General features: G+C 50.3%; 1 protein-coding gene across 3 annotated transcripts in view; it reads left to right on the top strand.

The window, feature by feature from the left end:
• LOC132395750 (cryptochrome-1-like) overlaps positions 1-12,276 on the top strand; it is a 160,460-nt gene that overhangs the window by 133,742 nt on the left and 14,442 nt on the right. For all 3 annotated transcript variants that reach the window (XM_059972727.1, XM_059972726.1, XM_059972728.1), the window contains exons 9-10: positions 6,737-6,939; positions 8,989-9,072. In XM_059972727.1, the coding sequence (XP_059828710.1) occupies positions 6,737-6,939; positions 8,989-9,072 (287 nt within the window). The remainder of the gene's footprint in view (positions 1-6,736; positions 6,940-8,988; positions 9,073-12,276) is intronic.

Raw genomic sequence — 12,276 nt, 5'->3', positions numbered from 1 at the left:
AATTAAAAATCAGCTAAATGTGAATGATAGTGCACCATCCAGTTACATCATGGAAATCCTGGTGCATCCTGGGAGTATTCCATCTTGGCCAATGAGCTGCCTGATGACTACTTTGATACTGTACTCATCGGTACATTTTAAATACATGTTTTCCATGAGGGCCAGCAAATAGATTCATTGAGGTTGTCATAGCTGGTACAGGGGTAGAGGGAATCAGCTCCCACTACCTATTAAATGCTCCCAATGACCTGTGTGTCAAATAGCCTCTGTCAACCCAGTCCAGCTCCTGATTCTCAGCTACTGTACCCGGCAAAACGGTTTCTACTAGCCGGAGAAGGAGAAAGTCGTCTATCGGGTGTACATGATAAACCAAATCAGTATGGACACCTGGTGCTGATAATGGACTGCCTTCACACAATGCTTTCAACGATTGCATCCTCCTAATCTTCATTTTCATTGTAACATTCAAGATCATTGTTGATGCCTTCAAATTTGTCACAGTTTCTAACTTGTTAAAGTAGTGAAATTGTATCATTTTCACTTCCCGACGGTTTCTCCAAGCCTGAGTGTTTGAAGCTGCAATGAGTAAAACAGTTCTGAATTGTCTTACTGCTTATTTCTCACCAACTATCACTGACAAAAATCACCGCTTTCTGAACACAAACACACGCGACTGTCACTACTTAGAGCTGATTTCTCTAAGGATGCTGTAGTATAAGTGCACATGACTGACTATTTATGACCTGTTCAACAGCGGTCTCTTATCCCAATTAAATAGCATATTGTTCCAAATAAATGAAGGAATCGCAGCTATTTTCTCGATTTGTTTCTGTTCTTTATGAGTTGTCCCAAATTGCTCCTCCAATTAACCAATGGCCCAATTAACTGCAATCCACTGTATATGAATGTGAATTAGGACCAGATGAAGGCTACTCAGCTCTTCAGACCTGCTCTGACGTTTAATAAGATCATGGTTAGATGCTCTGAATTCTCATCTACCCTTACCTGTACCAATGCGTGTACCTTTACCATACCTGGGCAGCACAGCAGCATAACCAATGCAACACTTTATAGCACCACCTATCCGATTGGGGTTTAATTCCCACCACTGTTTGTGAGAAGTTTGAATGTCCTCTCCATGAAATCCTGGGTTTCCTCCACATGCTCCAGATTCTTCCCACATTCCAAAGGCATAGGGGTTAGGATTGGTGCATTATGGGCATGCTACATTAGGAGTGGAAGCATGGCAACAGCTCAGTCCACACTGATTTGATTTGTGTTCACTCGGTGCTGCCCTCCGGTGTTCACTCGGTGCTGCCCTCCGGTGTTCACTCGGTGCTGCTCTCCGGTATTCACTCGGTGCTGCCGTCCGGTGTTCACTCGGTGCTGCTCTCCGGTATTCACTCGGTGCTGCCGTCCGGTGTTCACTCGGTGCTGCCGTCCGGTGTTCACTCGGTGCTGCACTCCAGTGTTCATTCGATGCTGCTGTCCGGTGTTCGCTCGGTGCTGCCCTCTGGTGTTCACTCGAAGCTGCCCTCCGGTGTCCACTCGATGCTGCCCTCTGGTGTTCACTCGATGCTGCCCTCTGGTGTTCGCTCGGTGCTGCCCTCCGGTGTTCGCACGGTGCTGCTCTCCGGTGTTCGCACGGTGCTGCCCTCTGGTGTTCGCTCAATGCTGCCCTCCGGTGTTCGCTCGGTGCTGCTCTCCAGTGTTCGCTCGGTGCTGCCCTCTGGTGTTCACTCGATGCTGCTCTCTGGTGTTCGCTCGATGCTGCTCTCCGGGGTTCACTCGGTGCTGCTCTCCGGGGTTCGCTCGGTGCTGCCCTCTGGTGTTCACTCGATGCTGCTCTCCGGTGTTCGCTCGGTGCTGCTCTCCGGTGTTCGCTCGGTGCTGCCCTCCTGTGTTCACTTGATGCTGCTCTCCGGTGTTCACTCGGTGCTGCCCTCTGGTGTTCACTCGATGCTGCTCTCCGGTGTTCACTCGGTGCTGCTCTCCGGTGTTCACTCGGTGCTGCCCTCCGGTGTTCACTCGATGCTGCCCTCCGGTGTTCACTCGGTGCTGCTCTCCGGTGTTCACTCGATGCTGCCCTCTGGTGTTCGCTCGGTGCTGCCCTCCGGGGTTCACTCGGTGCTGCCCTCCGGTGTTCGCTCGGTGCTGCTCTCCGGTGTTCGCTCGGTGCTGCTCTCCGGTGTTCGCTCGGTGCTGTTCTCAGGTGTTCGCTCGGTGCTGTTCTCCGGTGTTCACTCGATGCTGCTCTCCGGTGTTCACTCGATGCTGCCCTCCGGTGTTCACTCGGTGCTGCCCTCCGGTGTTCACTCGGTGCTGCTCTCCGGTGTTCGCTCGATGCTGCTCTCCGGTGTTCACTCGATGCTGCTCTCCGGTATTCACTCGATGCTGCACTCCGGTATTCACTCGATGCTGCACTCCGGTGTTCGCTCGATGCTGCTCTCCGGTGTTCGCTCGGTGCTGCTCTCCGGTGTTCGCTCGGTGCTGCTCTCCGGTGTTCGCTCGATGCTGCTCTCCGGTATTCACTCGATGCTGCACTCCGGTGTTCACTCGATGCTGCCCTCCGGTATTCACTCGATGCTGCCCTCCGGTGTTCACTCGATGCTGCCCTCCGGTGTTCACTCGATGCTGCCGTCCGGTGTTCACTCGATGCTGCCCTCTGGTGTTCGCTCGATGCTGCCCTCCGGTATTCACTCGAAGCTGCCCTCCGGTATTCACTCGATGCTGCCCTCCGGTATTCACTTGATGCTGCTCTCCGGTGTTCACTCGATGCTGCCCTCTGGTGTTCACTCGATGCTGCCCTCTGGTGTTCGCTCGGTGCTGCCCTCTGGTGTTCGCACGGTGCTGCTCTCCGGTGTTCACTCAATGCTGCCCTCTGGTGTTCGCTCAATGCTGCCCTCCGGTGTTCGCTCGGTGCTGCTCTCCAGTGTTCGCTCGGTGCTGCCCTCTGGTGTTCACTCGATGCTGCTCTCTGGTGTTCGCTCGATGCTGCTCTCCGGGGTTCACTCGGTGCTGCTCTCCAGTGTTCGCTCGGTGCTGCCCTCTGGTGTTCACTCGATGCTGCTCTCCGGTGTTCGCTCGGTGCTGCTCTCCGGTGTTTGCTCGGTGCTGCCCTCCTGTGTTCACTTGATGCTGCTCTCCGGTGTTCACTCGGTGCTGCCCTCTGGTGTTCACTCGATGCTGCTCTCCGGTGTTCACTCGGTGCTGCCCTCCGGTGTTCACTCGGTGCTGCCCTCCGGTGTTCACTCGGTGCTGCCCTCCGGTGTTCACTCGGTGCTGCTCTCCAGTGTTCACTCGATGCTGCCCTCTGGTGTTCGCTCGGTGCTGCCCTCCGGGGTTCACTCGGTGCTGCTCTCCGGTGTTCGCTCGGTGCTGCCCTCTGGTGTTCACTCGATGCTGCTCTCTGGTGTTCGCTCGATGCTGCTCTCCGGGGTTCACTCGGTGCTGCTCTCCAGTGTTCGCTCGGTGCTGCCCTCTGGTGTTCGCTCGGTGCTGCCCTCCGGGGTTCACTCGGTGCTGCTCTCCAGTGTTCGCTCGGTGCTCCCCTCCGGTGTTCACTCGATGCTTCTCTCCGGTGTTCGCTCGGTGCTGCCCTCCGGTGTTCGCTCGGTGCTGCTCTCCGGTGTTCGCTCGGTGCTGTTCTCCGGTGTTCGCTCGGTGCTGTTCTCCGGTGTTCACTCGATGCTGCTCTCCGGTGTTCACTCGATGCTGCCCTCCGGTGTTCACTCGGTGCTGCCCTCCGGTGTTCACTCGGTGCTGCTCTCCGGTGTTCGCTCAATGCTGCTCTCCGGTGTTCACTCGATGCTGCTCTCCGGTATTCACTCGATGCTGCACTCCGGTATTCACTCGATGCTGCACTCCGGTGTTCGCTCGATGCTGCTCTCCGGTGTTCGCTCGGTGCTGCTCTCCGGTGTTCGCTCGGTGCTGCTCTCCGGTGTTCGCTCGATGCTGCTCTCCGGTATTCACTCGATGCTGCACTCCGGTGTTCACTCGATGCTGCCCTCCGGTATTCACTCGATGCTGCCCTCCGGTGTTCACTCGATGCTGCCCTCCGGTGTTCACTCGATGCTGCCGTCCGGTGTTCACTCGATGCTGCCCTCTGGTGTTCGCTCAATGCTGCCCTCCGGTGTTCGCTCGATGCTGCCCTCCGGTATTCACTCGAAGCTGCCCTCCGGTATTCACTCGATGCTGCCCTCCGGTGTCCACTCGATGCTGCTCTCCGGTATTCACTCGATGCTGCTCTCCGGTATTCACTCGATGCTGCCCTCCGGTGTTCACTCGATGCTGCCCTCCGGTATTCACTTGATGCTGCTCTCCGGTGTTCACTCGATGCTGCCCTCTGGTGTTCACTCGATGCTGCCCTCTGGTGTTCGCTCGGTGCTGCCCTCTGGTGTTCGCACGGTGCTGCTCTCCGGTGTTCACTCAATGCTGCCCTCTGGTGTTCGCTCAATGCTGCCCTCCGGTGTTCGCTCGGTGCTGCTCTCCAGTGTTCGCTCGGTGCTGCCCTCTGGTGTTCACTCGATGCTGCTCTCTGGTGTTCGCTCGATGCTGCTCTCCGGGGTTCACTCGGTGCTGCTCTCCAGTGTTCGCTCGGTGCTGCCCTCCGGTGTTCACTCGATGCTGCTCTCCGGTGTTCGCTCGGTGCTGCTCTCCGGTGTTCGCTCGGTGCTGCTCTCCGGTGTTTGCTCGGTGCTGCCCTCCTGTGTTCACTTGATGCTGCTCTCCGGTGTTCACTCGGTGCTGCCCTCTGGTGTTCACTCGATGCTGCTCTCCGGTGTTCACTCGGTGCTGCCCTCCGGTGTTCACTCGATGCTGCCCTCCGGTGTTCACTCGATGCTGCCGTCCGGTGTTCACTCGATGCTGCCCTCTGGTGTTCGCTCAATGCTGCCCTCCGGTGTTCGCTCGATGCTGCCCTCCAGTATTCACTCGAAGCTGCCCTCCGGTATTCACTCGATGCTGCCCTCCGGTGTCCACTCGATGCTGCTCTCCGGTATTCACTCGATGCTGCTCTCCGGTATTCACTCGATGCTGCCCTCCGGTGTTCACTCGATGCTGCCCTCCGGTATTCACTTGATGCTGCTCTCCGGTATTCACTCGATGCTGCTCTCCGGTGTTCACTCGATGCTGCCCTCTGGTGTTCACTCGATGCTGCCCTCTGGTGTTCGCTCGGTGCTGCCCTCTGGTGTTCGCACGGTGCTGCTCTCCGGTGTTCACTCAATGCTGCCCTCTGGTGTTCGCTCAATGCTGCCCTCCGGTGTTCGCTCGGTGCTGCTCTCCAGTGTTCGCTCGGTGCTGCCCTCTGGTGTTCACTCGATGCTGCTCTCTGGTGTTCGCTCGATGCTGCTCTCCGGGGTTCACTCGGTGCTGCTCTCCAGTGTTCGCTCGGTGCTGCCCTCTGGTGTTCACTCGATGCTGCTCTCCGGTGTTCGCTCGGTGCTGCTCTCCGGTGTTTGCTCGGTGCTGCCCTCCTGTGTTCACTTGATGCTGCTCTCCGGTGTTCACTCGGTGCTGCCCTCTGGTGTTCACTCGATGCTGCTCTCCGGTGTTCACTCGGTGCTGCCCTCCGGTGTTCACTCGGTGCTGCCCTCCGGTGTTCACTCGGTGCTGCCCTCCGGTGTTCACTCGGTGCTGCTCTCCGGTGTTCACTCGATGCTGCCCTCTGGTGTTCGCTCGGTGCTGCCCTCCGGGGTTCACTCGGTGCTGCTCTCCGGTGTTCGCTCGGTGCTGCCCTCCGGTGTTCGCTCGGTGCTGCTCTCCGGTGTTCGCTCGGTGCTGTTCTCCGGTGTTCGCTCAGTGCTGTTCTCCGGTGTTCACTCGATGCTGCTCTCTGGTGTTCACTCGATGCTGCCCTCCGGTGTTCACTCGGTGCTGCCTTCCGGTGTTCACTCGGTGCTGCCCTCCAGTGTTCACTCGGTGCTGCTCTCCAGTGTTCACTCGATGCTGCCCTCTGGTGTTCGCTCGGTGCTGCCCTCCGGGGTTCACTCGGTGCTGCTCTCCGGTGTTCGCTCGGTGCTGCCCTCCGGTGTTCACTCGGTGCTGCTCTCCGGTGTTCGCTCGGTGCTGTTCTCCGGTGTTCACTCAATGCTGCCCTCCGGTGTTCACTCGGTGCTGCCCTCCGGGGTTCACTCGGTGCTGCTCTCCAGTGTTCGCTCGGTGCTGCCCTCCGGTGTTCACTCGATGCTGCTCTCCGGTGTTCGCTCGGTGCTGCCCTCCGGTGTTCGCTCGGTGCTGCTCTCCGGTGTTCACTCGGTGCTGCCCTCCGGTGTTCACTCGATGCTGCCCTCCGGTGTTCGCTCGGTGCTGCCCTCCGGTGTTCGCTCGGTGCTGCTCTCCGGTGTTCAGTCGGTGCTGCCCTCCTGTGTTCACTCGATGCTGCTCTCCGGTGTTCACTCGGTGCTACCCTCTGGTGTTCCCTCAGCGCAGCTGTCCTGTGTTTGCTCGGTGCTGCCCTCTGGTATTTGCTCACTGAAAGAACAAGCCGGACCACTACAACTTGCCATCAATCTACAGTCATACTATTCAGGAACTTGGGCTATATAATTTTTTTTCATTGCGACTGTATCTGAAATCTTAACCATGTGTGCTATTTGAGCAATGTGCAGTGTATTGTGTACTGATGGTAATGTGTTTTACACCTTGGCCCCACAGGAACACTGCTTCACTTGGCTGTATTCATGTATGGTTCAATGATAATTAAACTTGAACGAACTGTATAACTTTGTTTTTGCAGACGCTACTTGCCAATTCTTAAAGAATTCCCCACAAAGTACATCTACGATCCATGGAATGCTCCTGACACTGTGCAGATTGCTGCAAAGTGCATCATTGGGGTACATTACCCGAAACCCATGGTGATACACGCAGAGGCTAGTCGCCTTAACATTGAGAGAATGAAGCAGATTTACCAGCAACTCTCACGCTACAGGGGACTTGGTGAGATGTCTATTATTTCTGTTCCAAAAATGTTCATTTCAATCAGGGCACTTGTTGTTCGATGCAGCATGTACTGATATTGATAAAATATCATTTATATGCATAAATTTCTTTTCTGGCCCTTATTCACATTGGACAAAATACAATGGATTCCAGTTAAGTGGGCAGCTGCCTATTTGGGACATTTCTTAAAGAACTAAAATTAATGGAGAAAATAGATGGGATTTCCTTTGTTTATTTGGGACACTATGCCACTTAATTGGGGCAGGAGACCTTTGTTGCACAGATTCTAACTAGAGTCAGACACTACACCACGCTTAGAGTGAAGCTGTTACATAGCATCAGTTGTGTGTGCTTGCATTCAAAAAGCAGTGATTTTGTTACTGATAGTTAGCCAGAAATGAACAGTGAGACAATTCAGAAGTGTTTTGCTCACTGTGGTTTCAAGCATTCAGACTTGGAGACGCCAGAAACAGCCAAAAATGAAACTATTTCACCACTTCAACAAGTTAGAAACTATGAAGTATTTGAAGTATCAACAATCATCTTGAATGTTACAATGAAAGTGAAGATTTGGAGGATGTATTGTATGGAGGCAGTCACGAGGTGTCTGCACTCGTTTTGTCCGTTTATACTCAAAAGAATGCTATGTGGATGAATTCCTTCATCGATAAGTATTAGGTATGAAAAGATAACCTACCACTTAACTGAGTAGCAAATTACATATTTAAATGAATTACAGAACATATTTGAACACTACCCTATACTACTACAACATTATAAAGCTGTGCATTAGTTCCTAATAGTTATAACATAGGAATTAATTTAGTGTATATTGCTGTGTTCTTTTGACTGACTGTAAATGAACAAAATCTGCACAGACAGCGCAGGTAATGGACTGCCTTTGTACTATGCTGGTAATGACTGCATCCTCCAAATCTTCATTTTCATTGTAACATTCAAGATGATTGTCGATGCCTGCAAATTCTTTGCAGTTCCTAGCTTGTTTAAGTAGTGTAATCATTTCATTTTCACTGCAACCCATTTTTGGCATTTCCACTGATGAAATCTTGAAACAGCAGTGAGCAGAATTGTCCTGAGTTGTCTTACTACAACTATTAGTGACAAAAGTCACTGCTTTTTCAACACAAACACGTGCAACTGGAGCTATTTAAAAACTGTTTGCTCTAGGTACAGTGTACACATGAGTGAATGTATCTGATGCTAGTTAGCAACTGTTCAGCAACAATCTCCTGCCCCAATTAAATGGCATAATGTCCGAAGTAAACAAAGGGAATCTCAATTATTTTCTCAATTAGTTTTTGTACTTTAAGTTTTGTCTCTAATAATCAGCTGCCCCGATTAACCAAGAGTCCAATCAGTCAGAATCCACTGTATTAAATTCTGAAATCTTGAATAAAAAGATGCTCTGCCATTATCTACAGTATCCCAATCAACTTAATCTCGCAAAAGCTGCAATCTTTATAATCCTGAAAATAAAGTAAGATTAAACATTTGTCAGTAATGACTGTGTGTGATTCCTCTGGGTGCTCCAAGTTCCTCCCACATGCCAAAGACATATGAATTAGGGTTAATGTGCTATAGGCGTGCTATGTAGACACTTGCGGGCTGCCCCCAGCACAGCCTCACTGATCTGATTTGATCCAAATGACACATTTCACTGTATGTTTCAATATACATGCAAGAAATAAAGCTAATCTTTAATGAAACTAATTTACAGTGTATACTTGAATAATTTGAAATACTTTCAAATGGCAGGTTAGGGAAATTTTACAAATTTGTTCTTTTTCATTGTGACTTCATGTTTTTCTGATATTGTAACCATTTGCGCTGTGTGCTGTCGGTACTGTGCTTTGCACCTTGGCCCCAGAGGATTGCTGCTTCATTTGGTTGTATTCATGTATGGTTGAATGATAATTGAACATGAGATTGAACTTGATATTGAAGCCTTGGGATTTTCTTTGTACTTTGTTGTGTTGGATTTCTGAGGCAGTGTTTAAACGTGAGCATTTTTTACAATTTTAATAGGTCTGCTTGCATCTGTGCCTTCCAGCCAAAGTGGAAATGGAGGAATGATGTACACTTTGGGAGAGCAAGTACCTGAGAACACAGGTGAGTCCGAAGGTTCCTGCTATCCTGGAGCAAAAATTTAAAATAACTAAAGCGCTGCTGTTATATTACACGATAAGCACGAGAGATTCAGCAGATGCTGGAAATCCAGAGCAACACACAAAATGCTGGAAAATCTCAGCAAGCCAGGCAGCATCTATGGAGGGGAATAACCAGTCGATGCCACAAGCCAAGACCCTTCTTCAGGTTGTTTATTTTTTGTTCCAGATTCCAGCATCCGGAATCTTCTGTGTCTCCAATAAATAAACTACATCCACTCAGAGAAGTGCATTAACAAACAAACTCTCACCTCTTCTCTTCTCCTCACCTGCCTATCACCTTCCTGTGGTGCCCCTCCTCCTTCCATTTCACTATGGTCCACTCTCCTCCTATCAGATTCCATCTTCTCTAGCTCTTTCCCTTTTCCACCTATCATCTCCCAGCTTCTTACTTCATCTTCCCCCCCCCACTCCCACCCACCTTCCCCCCTCACCTGGTCTCACCTATAACCTGCCAGCTTGTACTCCTTCCCCTCCCCTACCCTTTCATTCTGACTTCTTCCCCCTTCCTCTCCAGTCCTGATGAAGGGTCAACGCCCAAAATGTCGGCTGTTTATTCATTTTCACGAGTGACCTTCTGAGCTTGTTCATTATTTTGTGTGTGTTATTGTAGCTCATGGAAGCGACGAGATGATCAGAAAAATGGGACAGACACACTGTGGAAGCACACTGGGAGAACTGTGGGAAAATAAATCGGCACAAATGTCGACTATAAATTTACTAATGGCACCACTATTGTTCCATCGTGGGCACTGGCCTCCCCACCGTCAAGGTCATCTTCAAATGGTATGGCTCATTAAGGGCCCCACCACCCAGGGCCCGAAGACACACACTCAATATTTTAAGGACTCTGCCATCAGAATTCTGAACAGACAATGAACGCATGAATACTAGCTCACCATTTTGTTCTCTTTTTGCACTGTTTGTTTAATCTATGTATACTTCTAATTGTAATTTGTAGTTCATTTTACGAATTGCACTCCACTGTTGCTGCAAAACACCAAATTTCGTGGCATACGTTAGCAATAATGAACTCGATTCTGATTCAGTCCGTAAGGAGTTTATACATTCACCCTGTGATCGCTAGGGTTTCCTCTGGGTGCCCCTGTTTCCTCCCACTTGCCAAAGGCCTCTGGGTTAGGGTTAGTGCGATGTGGGCACGCCATGTTGGTGCAAGAAGCATGGTGACGCTAGCGGATTGCCCCCAGCACGATCCTCACTGATTTGTTTTGGGAGTAACACCACATTTCACTGTATGTTTCAAAGTACATGTGACAAATAAAACTGATCTTTGCCCAAGTGATAAGGCCCCACTGAGAGCCTAGCAGTCAGATGAACTTCAGAAAGAAGCGTTTAATTCCAGCGAGGAGGAGCATCAAAGATCTCATCAAATGTGGCTGTATCCTTGTCATGTGCACATGGGTCAGGAACATATCTATGTGAACGGTGAAACTAGTCACCCGTCTGCCCCATCAAGTACCTTCTGCCTCACCTGGTACATCGTCTGTGGGTTCCACATTAGCCTTATCAGACACCTCAGAATCCTCATATCTGAGTGAAAGGCAAGTTACCTTTATTCCCCAAGAGCTGCCTGACAAATGTACAAATGTATGCCAACTAGGGTTTTTGAAGCTATTCCTTTGCAGTTTGAAGGTAGATGTGTATTAATAAGGCATGTTTCAGCTATTACAGTGCTTTACAGCCAGGTAATTCCATTTTTTTAACGTAGTAATTGTTGCATCGTGGGAAGTACAGCCATTTTGTGCATGGCAGATTCCCAATGTATTTTGCATATTGCATATATTTGCATATAAATACATACATATTTTATGCAATATGGCAATTACCATGCTGTGCTTCCGGAAACTGTTGAGGACTAACTATTGACCAGAGCACTATGGCTAGTTCTTATTCTGACACAGCATAATGCAATCTCGTTTGCCCACCGAGATAGCTGTGGTTTAATGTATAATTTCAAAGGCGGCATCTCTTAGTGATGCACTGGCGTGTGAGCTCAGGCTTTTGAGCACAGGTTCCTGAGGAGGGAATTGAGCAGGAAGCCTTCTGACCAGCCAGCGCACCCCAAGTAGGAAACACCGTGAATTGTTACCGTGTTATTATATTATAAGAACAAGGATATGATGCTGAGGCTTTATAAGGTATTGGTCAGACCATTACCTGAAGTACGATGAGCAGTTTTGGGACCCTGCCTGAAAAAAGGCCTTGGAGACAATCCAGAGGAAGGTCACGAGACTGATTCTGGGAATGAAAGGGTTAATGTATGAGGCCCATTTAATGGCTGTGAGCCTGTACTCACTGGAGTTTAGAAGAATGAGGGAGGATCTCGATGAAACAGATCAAATATTAAAAGGCCGAGATAGAATGGATGTAGAGAGGATATTTCCTATCATGGGTGAGTCTAGGACCAGAGGGCACGGCCACAGAATAGAGCAGAGGTTCCCAACTCTTTTTATGTCAGGCACCTCTACCATTAACCGAGGGGTCTGTGAACGCCTGGAATAGAGGAATGTCCATTTTGAACAGAGCTGAGAAGGAATCTTTCTTAGCCAGAGGATGGTGAATCTGTGGAATTCGTGCCACAGATGACTGGTGGCCATGTCATTGGGTGTATTTAAAGAGGAGGTTGATAGGTTGTTAATCAGTCAGGGTACGAAAAGTCGTGGGAGAAGATAGTGGAATGGTGTTGAGAGGGATAATAAATCAGCTATGATGGAATGGTGGAGCAGACTCGATGGGCTGAATGTCCAATTACCCCCCCCCCCATATATATATATACACATATACACTTATATTAATATAAATTATATATATATGTAATTTAAATAACTAGTGCTAAAAAGAGAGCAAAAAACACTGATGTGGTGTACATGGGCTCAGTGTCCATTCAGAAACCTGATGACAGAGGGGAAGAAGCTGTTCCTGAATCGTTGAGTGTGTGTCTTCAGGCTCCTATACCTCCTCCCTGATGGTAGCAATGAGAAGAGGCCGTGTCCTGGGTGACAGGGGTCCTTAATGATGGACGCTGCCTTTTCAGTGCATCAACTATTGAAAGTGCCCATGACGGAGCCGGCTGAGTTTACAACTTTCTGCAGCTTTTTGTAAAACCCTGACATTCATTTTCTTGTGG

This window comes from Hypanus sabinus, chromosome 6 (genome assembly GCF_030144855.1).
Source record: "Hypanus sabinus isolate sHypSab1 chromosome 6, sHypSab1.hap1, whole genome shotgun sequence".
Lineage (NCBI taxonomy): Eukaryota > Metazoa > Chordata > Chondrichthyes > Myliobatiformes > Dasyatidae > Hypanus > Hypanus sabinus.
The sequence above is the reverse complement of the archived record's forward strand: the minus strand, read 5'-3'. Positions and strand labels throughout refer to the sequence as shown.